The 21,877-nt window shown below is 46.1% G+C and overlaps 2 protein-coding genes and 1 long non-coding RNA gene across 6 annotated transcripts; 1 reads left to right on the plus strand and 2 right to left on the minus strand.

The window, feature by feature from the left end:
• The first annotated feature begins 480 nt into the window (after nt 1-480).
• On the plus strand, nt 481-6,294 carry LOC311190641. Of its 3 annotated transcripts, none has more exons than XR_014617228.1 (4): nt 481-564; nt 4,338-4,428; nt 4,761-4,894; nt 5,767-6,294. It is a non-coding gene; the product is annotated as an uncharacterized lncRNA (long non-coding RNA). The 3 variants fall into 3 exon arrangements; XR_014617229.1 differs by having other exon boundaries at nt 482-564; nt 4,341-4,428; XR_014617230.1 differs by lacking the exon at nt 481-564 and adding an exon at nt 3,127-3,154.
• Nucleotides 6,295-9,830: 3,536 nt separating this feature from the next.
• Nucleotides 9,831-12,241, minus strand: LOC311190638 (gallinacin-9; the record flags this gene model as incomplete). Its single annotated transcript, XM_084262625.1, has 2 exons — nt 12,082-12,241; nt 9,831-9,964 (listed from the first exon to the last, which is right to left on the minus strand). The coding sequence occupies exons 1-2, from the start codon at nt 12,137-12,139 to the stop codon at nt 9,831-9,833; spliced, it is 192 nt and encodes a 63-aa protein (XP_084118751.1). The 5' UTR covers nt 12,140-12,241.
• Nucleotides 12,242-17,678: 5,437 nt separating this feature from the next.
• LOC311190636 (gallinacin-10-like) lies at nt 17,679-21,079 on the minus strand (the record flags this gene model as incomplete). Of its 2 annotated transcripts, XM_084262622.1 has the most annotated exons (3): nt 20,889-21,020; nt 20,212-20,344; nt 17,679-18,071 (listed from the first exon to the last, which is right to left on the minus strand). In XM_084262622.1, the coding sequence occupies exons 1-3, from the start codon at nt 20,944-20,946 to the stop codon at nt 18,056-18,058; spliced, it is 207 nt and encodes a 68-aa protein (XP_084118748.1). In that variant the 5' UTR covers nt 20,947-21,020. The 2 variants fall into 2 exon arrangements, with proteins under 2 accessions (XP_084118748.1, XP_084118749.1); XM_084262623.1 differs by lacking the exon at nt 17,679-18,071 and having other exon boundaries at nt 20,208-20,344; nt 20,889-21,079.
• Between the last annotated feature and the right edge of the window lie 798 nt (nt 21,080-21,877).

Here is a 21,877-nt window from a genome sequence, read left to right on the forward strand (position 1 = left end):
TCTTCTTTGTGACCTTCCCTGTCTCCCATGGATGCATCTCTGCTTATCCCACTCTCTGCTCTGGAAGATTTAACCCCCCAATATTTTTAGTTTAAACCCATTACCCCTTGTCCCATCACTACAGTCCCTGATAGAGTCCCTCCCCTGTAGCCCCTTTAGGTAGTAAAAGCTGCCTTTGGTCTCTGAGGTCTCTCTGGGTGGGAGAGCTGCAGCCCAGCTGCCATGCCTGGAGGGAGCAGGAGGCAGCTCACTCTGCACTGCTGCCCAAAACACCAGGCATCAGCTGTGATTTCCAGGCAGGTTTTGGCCAAGTCAGGTCTGGGCAGGTTTCCACAGAGCTGGCCAAGGCCACTGAAAGGACAACAGGGTTGTTCCCTGTCCAAATTTCATCCTGTTTTTTCCCAAACTGTGGACATGCAGTGAGGACAAGTGTTGGGCAATTGTACCAAAGGTCTGTCATCCCTTCCTGTCATTTGCCAGAGGACACTGGAGGAAGAGGATGGGACAGAAAAGGTGAAGGATTCTTATGGCTTCAAGTTGGCTGAGGACATCCCATCATCAGAGGTGAGCTGTGGCAAAATGGGGGCAATATACAGACACACAAGGCTTAACTAGATTGCCTTCACACCAGCATGTAGAGCGATCTTCAGTGCTCTGGACTGTCTGAGACCTCCACCTGTGGAGATCAAGCCTTGCTGGAGCGGACGGGGAGGGCAGGTGGAACACAGGGACATCTCAGGTGGCACTTGTTTGAGCAAAAGAAGTGAGAAGGACAGGTTGGCTGGGGCCCTGGGCAACCTTGTGTAGCTCCAGGCCTGGAGGTTGGTGGCCCTGCCTGTGGCAGGGGGGTTGGAGCTCTGTGATCCTTGGGGTCCCTTCCAACCCATATCAGTCTATGATTCTATGAAGTGAGAAGAGGGTATTGTCAGAGGGCAGGAGCCTGTGGCATGCTGTGTGACAAAAAGTCACCTGTGATTTATTGGAGTCCCTCCTCATTCTCATATCAACAACATTCTATCTATCTATCTATCTATCTATCTATCTATCTATCTATCCATCGTTATTTAATATGGATTTACTAAGAGGACTGTAGAGAAATGTAAGAATGCCATTATTATGGAATATGTGTCACTTTAAATACACAGTTACTTAATATTCTGACTATTCCTTTCTTTTCCTTCATTCTTTTCTATCTGCACATTCTTCAGCTAAGATAAAATATCAAGCTGTTTAGAACATTCAGACTTTATTTCTCTTACAATATTTATAGATTATGAACAAATAGATACCTACACACAGTAATACAAATATATATACACACACATACGTGTGCTTGCATAGTTTGCATAGCTTCTCTGTATAAAAGCAGAGCATGGTTTTTAGATATCCTGTACTGCTGAGAAAGGAAATTGAGCAAGACATTCTGCTGTCAGTATACTTTCAGTATATAATATTAATGGATATGCAATATCAACCTTTATTACATGTGTATTACATGACAACCTTTATTACATGGGCAGCGTGTCCCAGGGCTCGGGCACTTGCAGAGTGAAGGAGTATTTCCTCATGTTGGGATGGACCTTCCCATGTTGCAGTTTGTGCCCATTGCCCCTTGTCCTGTGGCTGGGGACCATTAGAAAAATCTGGCCCCATCCTCTGGACACCCACTCTTGAGTTATTGATCAGTGTTCATGAGATCAGTGTTGATGAGATCCCTTCTCAGCCTTCTCCAGGCTGACCAGCCCCAGCTCTCTCAGCCTTTCCTCACACCAGTGATGCTCCAGGCCCCTCATCATTCTCATACCCTCCACTGGACTCTTTTCAGCAGCTCCCTGTCTGTCCTGAACTGGGGAGCCCAGCACTGGACTCCCAACTCCAGCTGTGGCCTCAGCAGGGACGAGCAGAGAGGGAGGAGAACAGAACCTCCCTGGACCTGCTGGTCACACTCAAGGCCCCCAAGTCCCGTTACCCTCTTGACCATGAGGGCACAGCACTGGTTATGGAGAGCTTGTTGACCACCAGGAATCCCAGGTCCTTCTGCTGCTTCCCAGAAGGCCAGCCCCTAACAAGTACTAGTGCCTGGAGTTATTTGTCCCTAGGTGCAAGACCTCCCACTTGCCTTTGTTGAATTTCATCAGGTTCCTCTCCAGTCTGTCCAGATCTCACTGAATGGGGGGGAGGTTAAACCCAATGATCTCTCAAGGACCCTTCCAACCCCTAAGATTCTATGAATGGCAGCACAGCCTTCAGGTGTGTCAGCCACTCCTCCCAGTTTAGTACCATCAGCAGTCTCCCCAGGCACTCAGCAGTGGCTCTCTCCAGCTGGTAATGCAGAGAAAATCCCCCACTCCTTCCTCCTGGAACTACCTGTTAGGTTCCATGTGATTTATCAGAGCAAAGACTTGCTGCTTGTCCATTGCAGGAATTCACAGCAGATTGCAAAACACTTCAGAGCTTTGAGGCTGGACTGCCAGAAAACACAATTCACTACTGTGCCAAAAGTGGGGCTCAGAGGGCATCAGCACAATTAAGAAGAAAATCCATAAAACCTTGCTGTCAAAATATTCTATGTGCTCTTGTCTGAAGAAGGCTGCTGGAGAGAAACTTCAGTTTTAGCTCTTTATTGCCCTCTTCTGGGAGGCAGGTGACCTGGTGAGATGGATGCTGTTTTGAGGAAGTCAGTGCCTCCTTGCAACTTCAGTTATTCAAACAATATTTATTTCCTCTGCAATGACTCAAAACCAGTGGTGGTAGATGTAGGGATCTCCAGGCTTCAGAGAGGACCTTTCTGCACCATGGCCATGGGACAGTCTGGTAGAATTAGGTCTCTGCTGGAGCCAAACCAGCAGCTTTCATGGTATGTCCCAAGATGCTTTTTTTCACAGTATCAGCATGTTGTACACAAACTGGGCTGGTGCAAGGCAGTTTTTGGAAGAGCCAACTCATGTGCCAGAGAAAGGGGAGGGAGTTCAGAGCAACCACCATTTCCCATCAGTAGCTGGGAAGTGACGTATCAGCTGCTGGGAATTGATGTGAGAAGCTCATGCCCTTGGCCAGCTGATCTCTGTCACCTCTATCACCAACAGGAATATATAAAGACAGCTGCTCTGGGGCAAAGCATTATTCTCTGAAGCTTCCCATTGAAAAGAACCAGGTAGGACAGGCTACCCACCATGCTCCCTCTTCTAAAGTCCTCTTGGGTGAGACGAAGTTGTAGTTTCCACACTGTTTTCAACTGAGGAGCAGAAAATTGCTTCTCTTTTTGAAAGCATTCTTTGCTTCTCCAAGAAGAAATGCATTGTTCCAAGATGTAGAATTTTCCAGCTGAATTAAATCCTCCTAAACAAGGGAAATGCATAATGCTTGGCACTTCAGTAAGGCGTTTGGCTGACCATTATAATCAGTAATGGTGATTCTGAATGATGTCAGTAGTTTGTATTCTTTTCAAAATCCACTTGGAATCTGCAGCAAAAAATGATGATGGGGAGAAGCTTTGAGGCTTTCAGCTGGCACAAGTTATAGAGGTGTTATGGAGAGGAGGGATAGATGTCTCAGCTTTTTCTGTAAAGGTGTTTTCAAGAATTTATTACTGGCTGGTAAGCTATAAAAATAACTACTAGTCAAATAATTAAATTTTTTGAGTGTTTTCAAATAATTTTATGGATAACAAAGAGAAATTGGGATGGCTTAAGTAATTATCTGGATGTATGTGAAGCAAACTGTCTGATAATTAAATAAAATGGACATTTTAGTCATTGTGTGACTTGCTACAAACACTGCACCATATGGGTTGCCATGAAGAAAATTAACTCTATCCCAGACAGAGCCACTACAGTTGCTCAAATAGAAATAGCTAAAAAACTCTAAATGGGTATATTGATAATTTTGTGGATGTAACAGGATTACTTATAAGTTATAAAAGGGGCTTAAGAAAATCTTGCTTATTTTATAAGACTTGGATAAAAGTTGGAAGAAGATTATTTGATGTCTTACTCTTGTTTTAAAGTGCTAAGAGTCAAGGTGTAATGGATGGAAATATATGAGTCTTCACTGGAACTGGTGTAGACTACCTTTGCATTTGAAGGAAAGTAATATTGTGATTTTATCTCATTCTTTTACATTTCATAGGCATAAATACACTTCCTTGGGCTTATGGAATGTGATGTCAAAGCTATCTTCCTTCAAAAAGTGGTGTCTCCCTAGATTTATTCTAGACTCTATTGCATAAATGATGGGTTTTAGCAAGAAATTGCAGTCTATATGTCATAAATAGTGTTTGCCCTGGGTAATAACAAATGCAGGTAAATCCCATGATCTCTTGCTGTTGTTTTTCTCAGCAGCTGTTGAGTTTGGTCACTCTGAATTCAGACATGAAGATCTTCAGCCTTTTCTTTGCTGTTCTCCTCCTAATGCTGCAAGGTACTTCAGGTAAGAGCTACATAAGCTCCTAGGATGTACAGACAGAAGGTTGTGAGAATGGAGAACCTAAAATACTAATGGAAATAAAATGGGGTTTAGACACTTTTGCCCCAGGTCAGTTAGTGCTCCCAGTGTGTTGGGCACCCTTTAGCAGTGAACAGGCACTGGCTGGGTCTGTTGGATGCACTGAATCCACCTTCTTTGGAAAATAAGGGAATTTAATGGTAGGGATGGGGCAAACAGGCAGGCAGACCAGACTACTGTTGTCATTTCATAACCCTGACTTGTTCTTAGCCTTGTTTGGGCAGAAAAATCAAGACTCTGTGTGGTTTTTTGCACAGGTTTCATGCGTGCACCTAATAACGATGTGCAGTGCAAACAGGCTGGGGGTACCTGTTCCACTGAGCACTGTCCTCTACCCAATATGAAGCCCTTTGGACGTTGCCAGCAAGGGGTTCCTTGCTGTAGGACTGTGGTGAGTTATGAGTATTTAATAAAGATTAGGTGTTTCTTGGGGAAAATAGGTTCATTGAATGGAGTTGATTCTCCTGGAAAACTATGATAAGGCATGTGGAAAATAAGGAGGTGGTTTGTGATAGCCAATATGCTTCACTGAGGGCAAAGTGTGCCTGAAAAATTTAGTGACCTTCTATGATGGGGTTACAGTGTTGGTGTAAAAGGGAAGAGCAGTGGATGACTGCCCAGAGAGGGGGTGGGTGCCCCATCCCTGGAGGTGTTCAAGGCCAGGTTGGCTGGGGCCCTGGGCAACCCTGTGTAGCTCCAGGCCTGGAAGTTGGTGGCCCTGCCTGTGGCAGGGGGTTTGGAACTCTGTGATCCTTGGGGTCCCTTCCAACCCAGACCATTCTATGATTCTATGACTACCTGGACTTGCACAAACCATTTGACAATGTCCTACATGACATCCTTGTCTCTAAATTGCTCTTGCCTCCAAGCTCTGGAGGAGGTTTTTTAAATTTTCTGTTCCATTTTGCTGTAAGATGCTGTAACTGATCTTCCTTTTGAAGGATCTTATTTAAAATCTGTTCAATATTAATAGCAGAGATGTTAAAAACAAAGCATGAGCAGCAGGTGTATATAAAGAAATTCATCTCCACACCAGGTAAGATAAGAAGGAAGCTCCAGGTACAGGGACCTGGCAATTAATTATTAAATGAAATAGAAAGATAATGTTTAATAAAGCCTATCATCATCAAGACTATGAATGTACTACTAAGAACTGATGAATTATCTAGGACTTGGTGCTCATCCAGTCCCTTCCATGCCTCTAATTGAAATCTTTCCCTGGTTCTAAGTACAAAATCTGAAAGTTTATTTCCTATTTTGCAGTATGATTAGTGACCAATGGCATCTCAGACTGGCTAAGCAGAGCTTCTGGCAATTTGGAACATGCATCATTCCATAGAAAATATGGGGGTTTGAGCTGAAAATAGGTATTTAACAGACACATGAACCACAACGGAAAGAAAACAGAGTCCTCCACAAACAACCTTAATGACCTGAAGGAACTCCAAAGAAATTCTTGATCTATGAAGAAAAGATCAGTATATCTCATCTTTCTAAAGCGTTTTTCTGTTGGGACTACATTGCAGACACCAACATCTACCCCAGAGAGCAGATCACCAGCATGCAGAAGTCTGCCCTCACAAGAGGATGCTGAGCCTGTTCCTCCTCTGTCCCTCAGAACAGATATTCATTGTGTTCTTTTCCTTTTAGAGTTAGCAATAACGTGATTAGTGCTAGAAGGCCATCTCCAGGAGACCCTGAGTGCTGAGCTGGGGTGTTTGTATTTCATAGTCTATGTACCTCCATAAATTCTAATAAACTTGCTCTAGAAAGCCATGAATCTGATCCTCATATCTGTGAGGCACTGTCTTGGTGTGTGTTTTTGCTGGAGGATCTGGATTTCACCTCACCTGGGGCTAGTGTGACACATGCCTTTCAGAAGTTTACCAGAAGAAGAGGAGAAGCTGAACCCACATACAGGAGTATGACCTGGTCCTATTCATTAATAGATGGACCAGTAAGAGTCAAGAATAACTCCTCCAAACCCATGGTGACTACACTGGTAGAAACCTGGCCCAAACTGACCCTGTCCATGGCCTGTGCCAGTCCTGAAGCCATCTCATGGCATGATGCTTTTAGTCACCCCTTACCTCAAATCTTCTTGGCCTTTGCATTAGCACTCTGGGATGCTGGGGAAGGAAGCAGGAGCTGTGTCTATGCTTTGTAACAGCATGTGGTGAGATTTCATGCTGCTGGAGATGCAACCTACTGCCTCCAGGCAGCATAGTGCAGTGATTAATAGTTTTACAAGTTTAGGATCCAGAGAAATAAAATTTCATTGGTGTGATGCTGGTCTAGAGTCCTGCAGGAGCAGGATGACATGAAAGTGGTGAGGTGCTTTCAAGACCTATAGAATTTGTCCTTCTGCCACCCTGGGCTTTCTCAGTGTTTCAATTACCAGCACTTCAGGCTGGGCTAGCACAACCCTGCAGAGGAGTGACCTTGTCTCCTGATCCCCAGCCTGGTGTCCTGGCCTGGGGAGGAACAGGGAATGGGCTCTGGTGCTTTTTGATTTATTAATAAACATGTTGCCACACAAACCACTGCAACTCAGACACTCTGCAGGATGACTAAACAGGACTCAATGACACATGCACTTAGATTAACTTAATTTAGTTAAATAAACTTGATTTACAGGTTGATTTTTATAGACAGCAAGAGCAGCAAAAACCACCCTGACATACACAAGGAAATGTCAGCAACGTGGTTTCACAGTGACTTGCTTTTATTAGGATTGAAGCTGCAAATCTCTTTATCAGGGTACAAGAACTCCTCCTCAGATCTTCTTGTGTGCCTAAGGGTCAGTCATCACCCTGACAGGGAAGGCTCCCCAGGCTTGCACTGAGGCTGGCATCCATTGATGTCAAAAACTGGGAGATGTCTCAGATGCCCAGAGCTCTTGTCTGTGTGGTCAGTGAGGGGTCAGGTTTAGGAACTGGGTGTCCTGTAAAGAAAAAATCAGGTGTTTAGCTAGCCCACTTACCTCCATCCAAACAGGTAAATTACACCTTGCAGTCTGTAGACATAAAGTCTACACATCACATTGAGTTAGAGGCCACCAGGCACCCTTGGGATCTGGACCTCTGACCTGTGTTTCTGGCCATAAGGCAACCCAGACAGAATGGTGTGGGTGTTACTGCTCAGCACACACCACAGCTCCAGCTGCAGCTGCTGATGACCCAGGGTATGGTTTAGGAATAAAACTGGCTTAGGAATAAAGATCTGCACTGGAGAAAGTAGGTGATCCTCTCAGCTTCCTCTGTGCCCTTTTTCTATGCAAAAGGGTGACAATGCTTCTCAGGTATCTTAAAGGAGGGAAGGCTTAGATGAGATATTTGGGGGAAGTTCTTTACAGAGGGCATGGTGAGGTGCCAGTATGGGCTGCCCAGAGAGGGGGTGGGTGCCCCATCCCTGGGGGTGTTCAAGGCCAAGTTGGCTGGGGCCCTGGGCAACCTTGTGTAGCTCCAGGCCTGGAGGTTGGTGTCCCTGCCTGTGGCAGGGGGGTTGGAACTGTGTGATCCTTGGGGTCCCTTCCAACCCAGCCCAGTTTGTGATTTTTTTTCATCCTTCAGCATGATGTTTCACTGAAACCCAGTTGGATGAAATATAAGTACAAGTAATAATTAATAATGACAATAATAACAGATAAATGGGGTCCAGATGTTGGTGGATCTGTTGCAGCTCCTTCTGCATGAAATGCCACCAGACTCAGAGCTGGACTGTATCCTGTTACATCACTGCTCTGCATGGGTTATCTCCTACATGCTGTCTCACTGGTGCTGATGAAAACATGCTTTGTATCTATGCTTTATATCCACAGGACATGGAAAATGTCTTGTGGCACTTTGGTCTAACATCTGGCACTTCAGACCACTTAGAGTAACCCCAATGGCAAATTGCATCCCTGGCATGAGGCCTGGCTTGCTTAATGGTTATTCTGTGCCAATAAGCTGCTTTTATTTTTTTAGTAGTAGTAGTAGTAGTAGTAGTAGTAGTAGTAGTAGCAGCAGCAGCAGCAGTAGTAGTGCTACTGCCTGTGTGGGCTGAGGGGGAGCCCTCAGAGCTGACTGTCTCAAGACAGTTGTGACCACCCTGCTTAGCAAAGGCAGAGTTTGAGCATGAGCTGGTTCTGCCATGGTTCCAGAAGAACTTATTGGAAGGAGTTGTTAGTGATATGTGATATATGTTATTATCAATATCAGATGTACAAACTCCAGGTTCCTCCTTGCTCATCATCAACTTCTTCCTGAGGTTTTTTCTGAGAAGAGCAGACTAGTATTGTAGAGTCTAATGGTGTTGTGATTGAAGTAATTAACATTGTGAATAGACCTTCCTTCCTCAGTGATACTACAACTGAACCACTGGCACATGCTTGCTTGAAGTCAACAGAAGGTGTGCATGCTAGGAGACACGATTTGAAAGAAGAACCTTTGGAAGATGCTCAAGATTCCTGGTTCACAGACAGTAGTAGTTTCATCTGGCAAGGTATCAGTACTGCTGGATATACAGGGACTACTACTGACCAGGTAATAGAATCACAGAATTCACAGAATTGTAGGGGTTGGAAGGGACCTCCAGAGATCAAGTCCAACCCTCCCTGCCAAAGCAGGTTGCCTAGGGCAGGTCACACAGGCAATCAAATCCTTCTCCTATTGGAACTTCAGCCCAAAAGGCAGGAATCATTGCCTTAACCTAAGCATTAGAACTTGCAGCAGGAACAAGGTTAAACACATGGACAGCCTTTGGAGTTGTACATGCCCATGGAGCAATTTGGAAAGAGTGTGGACCTTTAACAAGCCAAGGGAAACACGTTAAGCATGCAGGAGAAATACTTTGCTCATTAGAAGCAGTTCAACTGCCAACCAAGATCACCATTATGCTCTGCTGGGGAAACCTAAAGGGTAAAGCTGAGCAGAAAAAGGTCATAGATTGGCCAATCATGGTGCTGAACAGGCAGCAGAAAGAACACAAGGGATCCCAACATTAATTCTGGATAATAGAAGTAGGAGTTTTGAATGAGCAGGAAAATATGTAAGGCTTTAGGGCTGATAAAGAATCAATAGAGTAACAGGTAAAGGGAATTGTCTAAGACCACAATAGGACACATTGAGGAGCAGACTCCCTGTAAAAATGGATAGGGAGAAAAATCTATATGCTCCAATTTGACAGTATTTTTGACACAAAGCCCAGCAACTGAAGGGGGTTTTTTTTGGAGGGTGTAGAGAGATGGAGGGAGAAGATGGCCTGTCTCAAACCAAGAGAGGGACAAGCCCAGCAAGTTGGCTGTCTCTTGGAGCAGCAGCAGCATTTCTCTGGAGGAACCCATCTTACCATTTGCAGCATTTCAGCTTCCCGTCCCGGCAGGTCCCAATGTCAACCAGAGGAGCAGAGCACGCGACGAAGGAGCAGAAGCCCCTGCTTTGCCTGCACGCTAAGGTGTCAGCAGCTTCTTGGCTGTAAGCTGCAAGAAACCCAGAAAAACAAGGGGGGGAAATGGCATATTCATTTCCCAAAGCAGAGGATTGGAGGGTTACAGCATCCGATTCACCTGGTGTGGTTTGTGGTTTCCTGCCTGTGGTTTGTCTTTGGGGTAACCTGATCACACCTCCTCAAGGTCTTTGCATGAAGAAATGCAAAGGAACCAGAAGAGCAGGTTGTGATGCTATAGCATGGAGAGACAGTCCAACTTCAGTGGCCTGAAGAGAACTGTCTGCTTCCCTAGCGTTTCTCCTGGAGATGTCAGTCCAGTTACACACAGAAATATTATGTTATAGGAAAAAGCCATAGGAAACACAGGAAAATGTATTTTTAAAACTCACCCCACATTACACAGAAAAAAAAAGTTAAAAAAAAAGTGATGGTATTAAAATAAAAATGTCCTAACTGAGTTTCTTCAAACTTCCACTTCACGTTTCAGCCAAACTAAAGCATATTTATGACTTGTCATCATTGTCCCCTACTTTGAACAGCTTCCTTGCAGGGAGCATTGACCACTGTGAGCATGTAAGATACCACACAGCTAACACAGATAGCATAAAGCTTAAAAAAAAGATGGTTTTAATCACAACCAAACCAATGGAACTAACATTTTCCCAACTAAAATGTTGTATATACTTAAACACATGCTCTAAAATAAAGTCAGTGGCTCATGTTGCTAGTGCTGCATATGGTTTGGCTAGATGCTGTACTGGTTTTAACATGCTGCTATGTTTGAAACCAAAGGGCCAGGTGTCCAGGTGTCAGCAAAGGCTGCAGACCCACCATCATCAGGGCATCCCCCCAAGGCTGAAAAGCCAGCTCAGAGTCTGGATTCAGAGTATTTCCAGGCTAAACTTCACTTGTTCCCACTGGGATGTTCAGCCTGGGATTCAGATTTTGTTATTTTTGTATGTTTTAAATGGATCTTCCCTGTATCACCACCTCTGTGCTCTTAAAAGGCAGAAGAGTCCTGTATTGGCTACCCCAGCTTCATGCCAAGCACAAACATGATCATCTTACCCAGTACTTTCTGTGCCTAGCTCAACCCACAGCTGACATCAAACTGGGCTCTATCCTTAATTTAAAAGGCTTGCAAGCAGTATTAAAAATCAGTTCTACTACATTTCACCCAGTTTCTCCTGGTGGTTCTCAAGTATTTTCTCTTAATCTCATATTATTCAAGAATTTTGTGTTGCTGATTTCACCCAGCTCACCTTAAAGGCGTTAGACCTTGGTTTCCCTTGTCTCCTAAATTAAAAGGCTCTATGGGCTGCATGTTATGGGTCTTTTCTGTGCATCAGTCTTTATGAAGACATATAAAATAACATGCTGCCCTTTCCCTGAGACTCTACTGGAGTTGCACCAGCCCTGCAGCCAACTCAGGGGCCACAGTTTGCTTTGAAATGGAGAATACTCTTTGGGATGCATATAATAGGGAATATTACAGTCTAGAAGGGTGTTGGTGCAGGCTTTGCCTAAAGCTCCTACCAGTGCCTGCTTTGGGCCTCAGAGGTTCTGCATTGAGTAGATGGACCTTTGCTCATCTAGGAAAGCAAGTACAAATACTACTATAACCCCAAGCAGGGATGGAGATGGCTTGAACTTCTCTGAAGTCCCCCAAAATGGCCTGGAATGATGCATGTGCTCCAAACCCTCTTAAGGGAAATGGACAGTATAGACTCCAGGCAAAGCCACACAGTCATGACTACTTTTTTTTACTTCAAAAATATAGGCCATCTACTAATCTACACAGTCAGGAGGTGGGTGTGTGAATGTCAGAAGGGATAGCTCTCACATCACAGGATGGGGTCTTAAGAATCAGCCCAAGAACTGCCTGAATACACAGGAGCTTCTTTCTTCCATCACATCATCATGCAACTGGAACACAAGATGCTAGGAAGAGACCATCAGGAAGATTATCATGGACCTTGATTAAGGTCCTTGATAAAGAATGGGACTTTGGCTAGGGGAAGGGATTTCTAACATGGAAATTGTGGAGCCCAAGAGCAGAGAGGTTATCAGAACCTCAGCGCTGGGCTTTGATGGACTTCTCTGCACATCCACCCTTCTAGCCTGCATCTCACCTATTTTCAATCTTACCTGGAGCAGCCTGGAAGAGGAAGAAGAGAGCAGCAACGAGGAAGAAAAGGATTCTCATGGCTGCCAGCTGGTGGTGGTGTGAAGATACTCAAAGATGGACGGAAGCTGATGGTGGAGGCAGAAGATGGGTAGTCCCTGTACTTATAAAGGCTCAGGGATGGAGCAGTGCAGAGAACTGGAGGGGGTGGAGGAGTGGTTGTCTGAAGAACAGCGAGTTCATTGGCCTATTACTATAGAGGTTGGTGATGTATGAGGATGTTGCAACCTAACACATTGGGAGACGCCTGACCTGAGCAATGACCAAATCACTCTGTGCTAGCACGCCCTGTGCCAGCTGGTGGGCTGCACCTAGAGAGGACATGGGATTGGAGGAGGAGGGAGGTGGGTTCCTGTGATCCTCAGAACTGCAAACCACACGGATCTGCTGATGCCCTGTGGCTCTTGGCCACAGTCTTGTGACAGCCTGTCCTCTCCCTAGCCACCAGGCACAGTGAGCCTAGCACAGGCAGGGCAGCTGGCCTGCAAGACTGCATGCAACAAGGAGACAACAGACCCTTCTTGAATGCAGGAAAGGATCAGAGATTCAGTGGATCAGAGCTGTAAGGATGCAACTGGGGAAGGCAGGGTTACACTGAAAGGGTAGTGGACATTTTCCCTCCAGGCTGGGAAATCTGCAGACATGGTAGTAGCTTAATTCTCCCAGGTGTTATTCTAGCATGGTTCAGAGCTCAGTTACTCTCTGCATCTTATATTTGTGACTTTAGCCATGAGCTTGTATCAAAACTTGAAGAAGAAGTCATTAGACAGAAAGGACTGGGCACCACTGTTGTGTGATGCTGTCATTGGAGACTATGTGACAATTCCCTTTCAGGAGCCAGCTAAGCTCTGTCCCAAAAATGTTGAGATCATGTCACTCTCTGCTGCTATGGGCACTGAATTCCCATACCCTACTTGTGTGGTTTGAACCATCCAAAGTCTAGCCTTTGCAGAGAGTCCAAACCTACTCATTCAGTGCCCAAAATGACTTTGGTTTAGTAACATTCTCCCTTGCTGATGTGCCTATGAAGAGGCATCTCTCTGGTTTTGTAGACTCAACACACAAAGCCTACTTGCTTGTGATGCCTCCACATCTCTTATCACCTTCTAACCTTCTTCTGTACCTGAAATGTCTTTTCATGCAAGTGAGGGACCAGCCAGATACAAAGTGTACCAAAGGAAGTCTCACCAGAGCTTTGTACTTGTCTCCAAGCAATGCTAATCCAGAGACATATGAGAACTGCAAGTGTGTTTCTTTTCAAACTGTTAAGTGCCAAGAATCATTAATGAAATCAAGTCATGAGGGTGCTTAATTTTTTACTGCTTCAGGGAGAGCAGCAGACAGGAGCAGTGGAGAATAAGCACAGGAGGGGAGCTATGTCTGCACGCAGAGGGCAGAGGCATCAGTGTCTGGTAAACTGGCTGCTACAAATTCAGTGTAGGGCATGAAGCAAATGCTTTAGTTTGGGGAAAAAAACCACATTTTCTTGCTATGTCAGCACTAGGATTTTAGAGGAAAGCAAAAATCTTCTTTGTAGTAGAGGGCTGAAGGGGGATGTTGAGGATGGACAGGAGGATGCAGGTGGAAAAGCAGACAAATTCCCCTCCATGCTTCATGAATATTTGTCCCTGCTTAGCAGTTTGGGCAACTACATAATGCTGGCAGCATTGCCCTGGGTCCCTGAGGTCCAACAAAAAGAAGGGGAAGACTCATCTGTACGTCTTGTGATGGGCACAAGACCCAGAAGATGCTTGGGGATATCAAGCCTGCATGTACCTCCCTCTGCACCTCCCTGACTGCCATCAGTAGGTTGCTGTGATGAAGTTCTTGAGGAACATGATGAGAAAACAGAGATTTGAGACTTCTGCCAGGGTCTGTGTGAACTGGGGTGTGGGGAAAGACCGTGCATTTTTACATGTGTGACTGAGGCAGAAGCACAGGGTCTTAAACAGGCTGTTGCCTTTACAGCTGGTGTCTTCACCAGCTCAGTCTGTGGAGATGAGGGGTACAGGAGGTGAAGGCATTTGCACCTCTGTACTGTGTTACCTCCTTATTTTGCTTCGGGCAGGGTATAAGGAAGGAAACCTCAGCCATCTCTCCTCTGTTTTCCTCCTGGACGCAGGGAAAGAAGTTTTGAGGAGTCAAGTCTGTTATATTAAAGCACTGTGTGTCTGTGTGTGTGCTGGAAATTCATCCAGGTGAATGAATGAGCCGTATGGAACACTGGCTGGCTCTCTGATTTCTGACCTGTGAGCTAAGACACTGGGCAGTCATGCAATGCAAATGACTCTGTGTACCTGCTCGAGGTGTCAGACAGGCACCCCACCCTCATGCATAGAATCACAGACTGTGTAAGGTTGGGAGGCAGCTTTAAAGGCCATCCAGTCCCACCCTGCAGTGAGCAGGGACATCTTCACTAGAGCAGGTTGCTCAGAGCCCCATCCAGCCTGACTTTGAATATCTCCAGGGATGGGGCCTCCACCACCTCTCTGGGCAACCTGGGCCAGTGTCTCACCACCCTCAGAGGGAAGAACTTCTTCCTAATATCTAAATTCAACCTGCCCTGCTCTAGTTTAAAACCATCACCCCTCATCCTATCACTCCATGCCCTTACAAACAGTCCTCCCCAGCTTTCTTACAGTCCCCTTCAGGGACTGGAAAGGGCTCAAATGTCTCCCTGCAGCCTTCTCTTCTCCAGGCTGAACAACCCCAACTCTTTTCACCTGTCTTTGTAAAATGGCAATCCATGGCATCCTCAGCTTCATTTCTGAAAGCAGCATGGCCAAAAAGTAGAGCAAGAAAGGGGCAGTCTGTGGTCACAAACCATGGCCAGCTATAAGGAAACCATCAAGGGTGAAGTTTGCTGGCAGAAATAACAGGATTTAATGGAGAAGGAAAATATGCTCATCTGCTACTTGCATAATTCTCCTCTTGCCTGTCCCAGGCAGCACAAGGGGCAGGGGTGTTTGTCTGGAGGGGGGTGAAACTGCTGAGCAAACCCCACCGGGGTCGGCCCACAGCGTCACACATTGTTCAATGCCCTTTGGAACCAAACAACATCATGGAGAGGGAAGGAAAGGGGAAGCAGCTCCATCCTCCTCACCTCCCTCCCCCAGCCCCAGCTGGAGAACAGCAGCAGTGTTTGCCCCAGGCTCAGGATCCTTCCATTGAAAGGTAAATACTCCTGAGGTGGTAACAACCCCCCTATGAAGTGCTGGGCTTTGGGGAAGGGGAGCCTGGGCATGGTGCCCCACTTCTCCTTGAGCACCAGGAAGAGATGCTGGCAGTCACCAGTGAAAATGGTGAGGTTGTCAGTGATGGGAAGCTGTTGATCTTGCAGTGTCTGTTGGAGTTAATATTTCACCAGGTTAGTAAAGGTGTGGGTGGGGGATTTTGGACAGGACCTGCCTTTGTGAAGGTACAGGAGGAATGCATCACCCAGAAAGGGCAAACTCATCTCTCTGACTCACTGTTCCTTCAGGGGACTTGTTGGTTTGTTGTTTGCCTTTTCAGCTTGGGAATTTGCCACCTGTAGTCTGTTTTCTGGGATGTGGGACAAAGAGTGGGAATGTCTTTGGGGCTGAAGGAGAGTCCCTGCTTTTAATTACAACTGATGGGCAACTGATCTGCCAGAGCAGAAGGGGATGATTAATTTAGTGAAAATATCCTGTGCTGTAGGAGTAGAAAACAGGTGGCAACAAGCAATGATGTTGAGTTCCCCTGTCCCAAAGGTAAGAGCAAAGAAAACATGATGGGGAGAGGCAGAGGCATTTGCTGACACAATGGAGATGACAGTGGAAGGTACATGATGTTTGTTACTCCTGTTGGAGCACTTGATAGAGGCTGCTCATGCATGAAACAAGGTTTCAATGGGGCATCTCCAGTCCTAGTGACTGAGGTAGCTGTCCAATCCGGCTCCTTGCCGTGGAAGAGAGCTGGGAAGGGAAGAAGTCACTGATCAGCAAATTTTTGGAGAGTCTTTATCCCAATCACCATTTTGAAAACTGTTTCATTCTTGAGGTGGTCAAGAAGATTTTCTGAGGTTCTGCATTAGCTTTGGAAGGTGTACATCAACAAAGAGATCTCTTTTCTCCCATAGCTTGAGTTGTACTACCAAACATTTTGGGTCCAGCTGCCTTCCTGGCAGCTCTCCAAGGGAAAAAACCCAAAGATGTCCTGGGAGGGACCTTCTCAATAGACAAGGAATGATGAATTTCTTGGGAGGGACTCTCAGAGGTCACTGCATGAAAGATGCAAGCCAAAAAAATGGTGTGGGAGAAGCAAGACCCTGAAGAGCAAGTGACACAGGAGTTCTGTATCAGCCTTCAGACATGAGGCCAGCCTCAAGGCTCCACTCAAGGGACATAGAGTTGAGAAAGACACCCCAGGGGCTCCATGGAAATTAGACAAAAAGGGAAGAGTGAGCTGAAGTTGCCCATGTATGGCAGTGAGGGTAGATGCTGGGGTGCAAGGCCTTGACAGATGTGAGGTGCATTATCTAGAGACAGAAGTGGAGACCACTCTGGAGTAGTACATCCTTGACTTAAGCACTAGACGTGTTTTTTTGGGATGAGGGGGAAGTCTGAGGCACAGTCTGTCCTGAGTTTATCTGGACCTAATGCCAGAGATTTTCTCACAGGAGACACTTGAGAGATGGAGAACAGATAACTTACATCTGTAACAGTAATTTCAACAGGATTAGAATATTACTCTGCCCTCATGAGGCCCCATCTGGAGTACTGTGTCCAGATCTGGGGCCCCCAATACAAGAAGGATGTGGAACTGTTGGAGAGGGTTCAGAGGAGGGCCACAAGGATGATTAGAGGGCTGGAGCACCTGCCCTACAAAGAGAGGCTGAGGGACCTGGGCTTGCTCAGCCTGGAGAAGAGAAGGCTGCGGGGGGACCTCATTGCAGCCTTCCAGTACCTGAAGGGAGCTTATAGGCAGGAGGGGATTCAACTTTTTAAAAGAGCAGATAATGGCAGGACAAGGGGAAATGGACTAAAGCTAAAGGAGGAAGGTTTAGATTAGAGATTAGGGGGAAGTTTTTTACAGAGAGAGTGGTGAGGTGCTGGAACAGGCTGCCCAGAGAGGGGGTGGGTGCCCCATCCCTGGGGGTGTTCAAGGCCAGGTTGGCTGGGGCCCTGGGCAACCTTGTGTAGCTCCAGGCCTGGAGGTTGGTGTCCCTGCCTGTGGCAGGGGGGTTGGAGCTCTGTGATCCTTGGGGTCCCTTCCAACCTAGACCAGTCTATAATTCTATGTTTTGTTTTCAATAAGTCTGCAATAGTGGAGATGTTTCTTGATTGCCATTTTGTCATCCAGTCACTCACAGCCAAGACCTGCTCATTGAGTCCTTCACACTCAACTTTTAGTCTTGTCATCCTGAATGCTTTAGTATCATCATCAAACCTGGTTGCTGTTTTAGCCATCCCCTTTTCCAAATCACTTGGGAACATGTGAGACTGCATGGGCATACTTGTTTAAAAAGATTACATGGCTCAACAAGCCTTGAGACAAAGCCACAGAGAAAATTGGTGGGAGCAGCAATAGGAGATCACAGTTATTGGTTTAAGAAGGCATTTATTTTGTGTGTGTGAATAAAATAACAACATATATATTGCTTTGCATCCTCCAAGAGCTGCATGAACCTGAATTGATTGAACATCCAAACATCCCTGTGAGGTAGGCTGGAATAGGTGGCCAAGGTGCCAAAGTGGCTTGTGTATTAAAAGCAAAAAAAAAATAGGGAGTGACTTCAGCGAGGAAGAACCTGGATCTCCATAAGCAGTGTGCTAACAGGACGTGCCCTCTGGAAGCTTCTTTTAATGCTCATTTGCAGGAGGGTTTAGACAGAGGAGGAATCCATCAAAATCACCGCCTCGAGATAGTGGCAACGTTGCTGGTACCAGGGCACCGATCCAGGAGAGCCTTCTCTTGTTACTTTGCCAAAATCCTGTAAGGATCACAGAACCACAGAATTATCAAGGTTGGAAAAGACTTAAAAGATCATCCAGTCCAACCATTCACCTATTACTACTAGCTCCCACTAAACCATGTCCCTCGTGACTCATTATTTTGCTGAAGTGTGGCCTAAGATCAGTCTCTGAAATCCTCAGTACCCACTAATTATGCTTTGGAATAATTATGCAGGATGTATTCAGCCAGCAGGTTCAAAAACCCCCAGTTACATGGAAGGGACCCTATATGTGCTGGGTGTCTATGCCTGCAGATGCCCATGACATAGTTCACAGGCCACTGGCAAACTAGATGTGTTGCCACTAGTAATAAAATTTACATTCAATGCATTGCAAATTTAATAACTGAATCACCCAAGTCTGATGCCATTTGTAGAACTCTAGGGTGCATATATTTGTCCTCTATTGAAAAGCAACATTTTCCCCTAGGTCACGAGCTCTCTCAACCAGACCTGTGTTTGTTGATGTTTACATACTCAAAGACACCTCAGATGCCACTAAACTTCTCAAGGTAGCTTACTGAATCAAGCTTTTTGTGTCCAATTTAAAAGATTTCTTTCCAAGAAGCTTGGGAGGTTGAATCCTCAGCTTGAAAAAAAAATAAATTAGTAATTATATTGTACCTCAGAATACCCTGCTGGTTTCAACTTCTACTGCTGTAGTGATCAACCCACCAAAAAAATCTCACAGCCCGATGGGAAGAGGTTTAATTCTGAAAATACCACATATGGGTACATTCTTCTAGGAAAAATTACACCTGAAACCAAACTCAAGAGGTCTTGTTCGTTCCCCTACCACAATTCTCCTTCGATCAGGCCTAACAGATGTTCATACAGATGTTGGAGGCCTCCCATTTGCTTCTACCAGTCTTTTTGCTCTCAGTAGATACTGCTTCCTGAAGAGGGAATGATTGTTCACAGAGACTGAGGGATCACATCATTCCTTTGTAAAAGGATCTGTTAGTAGGTTGCTTCTGCACCATTTACTTTCCTGGGTTCCTAAGTGGATGCCTCATTAGCATCCTTAACTCCTGACAAGAAACATGTCCTATTATTGGTGTGACTTGGGTTTCCAGAAACCACAGTCTGGCTGAGGATTCCCACTTGGTGACCTCATGCCACGAAGCCTCTTCCCTAGAGCCATCTCATCACACTTTCTTCTGTTTCTGAGAATCATTAAACCCTGGCAATTCTATAAATAAAAGAGGAAGGAATTGAGGGAAAGTCAGAAAATATGGATCTGAGCCCTCCCTTTATTTTGAACCAGGGTTTGTTCAGTCACATCAATGGCTGAGGATCTGCCTGAACATCTCTTGCTGGGATGAGTTATGTCATCACACCTGTCCTTTGTGTCAAAAGATACAGGAACCCCTCCTAAATTGCTACTGAATTTGGTGCATGGGATATCCACTGCAGCTGGCAATGACCATCATGTGGCCATCAGTGGAAGAATTTAATGCCTGAGGAATATGTTTTACCCCAAGCTAAAGGGTATTTCCCCAAAAGCACCTTCAAAACCTTAAGGAAAGAAAAAAAATCTGGCTATCAGGGAAACTCCAGATATTATTAGAAAGTGTCCTCCAAAGTCAAAAGTGAAATGCACACCCAGTTGCCTCCAGTGACTAATAAATTAATTCTTCTTCACCTTTATATGAGCTGCACGGTGGTGGGAGGAAGGAGGGATGAGAAGTCATTGAGAAGGAAAGTTCTGTGAACATTTTTCATCCTTTAAAATTTAATTTTCTAGGTATTTTTGGAAATGAGAAGAATAGAGGAAGGGAGGAGACACTTTTCCCTGGAGGGTGAAAATATTGTGAAATATTTTCATCATCATTTCTCGGAGGAAAATAAAAAAAGTGTCCCACATCAAAATTCAAAATCAAGTGAAAAATAGTGTATTATGGGATGTGTTGATGCTCCCAAACTTTTGCTTTCATACATAATTCCATCAACATGAACTGTCTCCTTAAGCACACACCTACGATGTAGATGTGCTCATCCTCCATCTGGATTTCTCACAAGCTCCATGGAGTTGTGCAGGCCATTCAGAGAAACGGCAGCTAAAGTGGCAGGACAGAACCAACCCCTGATGCCTCTCCCGCCCTCCTGTGGCACTTACTTTGAACAGCATTTCAGCAGCCCCCCGTGGCACGACCCTGTGGCAGCGAAGGTGGGTGGGCAGGCCCCAGCACGGCAGAAATTCCCCTGGCTCCTGCACTCTGCGGTGTCAGCAAAAGCAAGATCTGCAGAGCCTGTGGGAAGACGTAAGAATATCAGTTTTCAGTCTAAATTCCAGGTGGATAAATAGGCAATAAATCATGTGTTGCATTTTTAGGAAGGCAGCCATCGTGAGAAGAGATGTTCTTGGTCTCATTGACTGCAGAGCAGCATCACAGCATCACAGAATCACAGTATCACAAGGATGGAAAAGACCTTTAAGGATCATCGAGTCCAACCATTCCCATCCTGTGCTAAACCATATCCCTGAGTACCTCATCTACCCATCTGTTAAACACCCCCAGGGGTGGGGACTCAGCCCCCTCCCTGGGCAGCCTGTGCCACAGCCCCACAACTCTGCCAGGGAAGAACTTTTCCCTCCCAGCAGAGCTGACCCTGCCCTGGCACAGCTTGAGCCCATTGCTCCTTGTCCCATCTCCTGTCCCCTGGCTGAAGAGACCATCACCCACCTTTCTACACCCTCCCTTCAGCATCCCGACAACATCAGATTCTGTCAGGGGATGGTTGCTTGTTTCCTCCTATAAACACTCTTTTGACTACAAGCCCTTTGCTTCTCACCTGGAGCAGCCTGGAAGAGGAGGAGGACAACAGCAAAGAGCAGGTAGAGGATCCTCATGGCTTCCAGCAGGTTGTGGACCGAGTCTGCAAAGAGCCTGAAAGACCGATGGGGGATGAAGTTTGAGGAAGGGGCTTGGAAGGGCACCCCATATTTATAGGGACCATGGGGTTGTGCAAGTTTGATGGCTGAGTGCTCTGTCAATAAGTAACTGCAACCAACCTCCTGGAAAGCAGACTGGTTATCCCCCTTATCGCCGGCTGCAACGCGATGGGCAAGCCAGCGTGTTGTAATCCCCAAGGGTGAATTTCCACTGACCGTGTCAGTTACATAAGCTGACCCCCAGCCAAGCCCCACCGAGCTGCACCTGTTTGCATGGCTATTGCAGACCTGTTTCCCAACGTGGGCATGGGGATGGGTCAGGCAGACGGCTTGGGAGTCAGCCACCATTGGGAGTCTGGTCCCAGTGTTGACCCTTGGCCACTGCCAAGTCACGTAAAATTTTGTCACCATCCACCCATCCCTGTCACCAGGTGGATGATGTCAAAGGCAGAGGAAAGCATTGGGAAATATTTGAGGCAGTGAAACTTTGTCACTTTTTAAGCAGGTTTCACAGAATCACAGAACGTCAGGAGTTGGCAGGGACCTCAAAAGATCATCTAGTCCAACCCCCCCTGCCAGGGAGGACAGGCTGAAGGAGCTGGGCCTTGTTAGCTTGGAGGAGACTGAGGGGTGACCTCATTAATATTTATAAATATGTAAAGGAGGATGGAGCCAGGCTCTGCTCAGGGGTGGCAGCGACAGGACAAGGGGCAGCGGGTGCAGCTGGAGCAGAGGAAGTTCCATGGGAATGTCAGGAGGAACTTTTTCCCTGTGAGGGTGACAGAGCCCTGGGACAGGCTGCCCAGAGAGGTTGTGGAGTCTCCTTCTCTGGAGACATTCAAAGCCTCCTGGATGTGTTCCTGTGTGATTTAGTCTGGGTGATCCTGCT

This window comes from Gallinula chloropus (genome assembly GCF_964237585.1).
Source record: "Gallinula chloropus genome assembly, chromosome: 3".
In the NCBI taxonomy this organism is placed as follows: Eukaryota; Metazoa; Chordata; class Aves; order Gruiformes; family Rallidae; genus Gallinula; species Gallinula chloropus.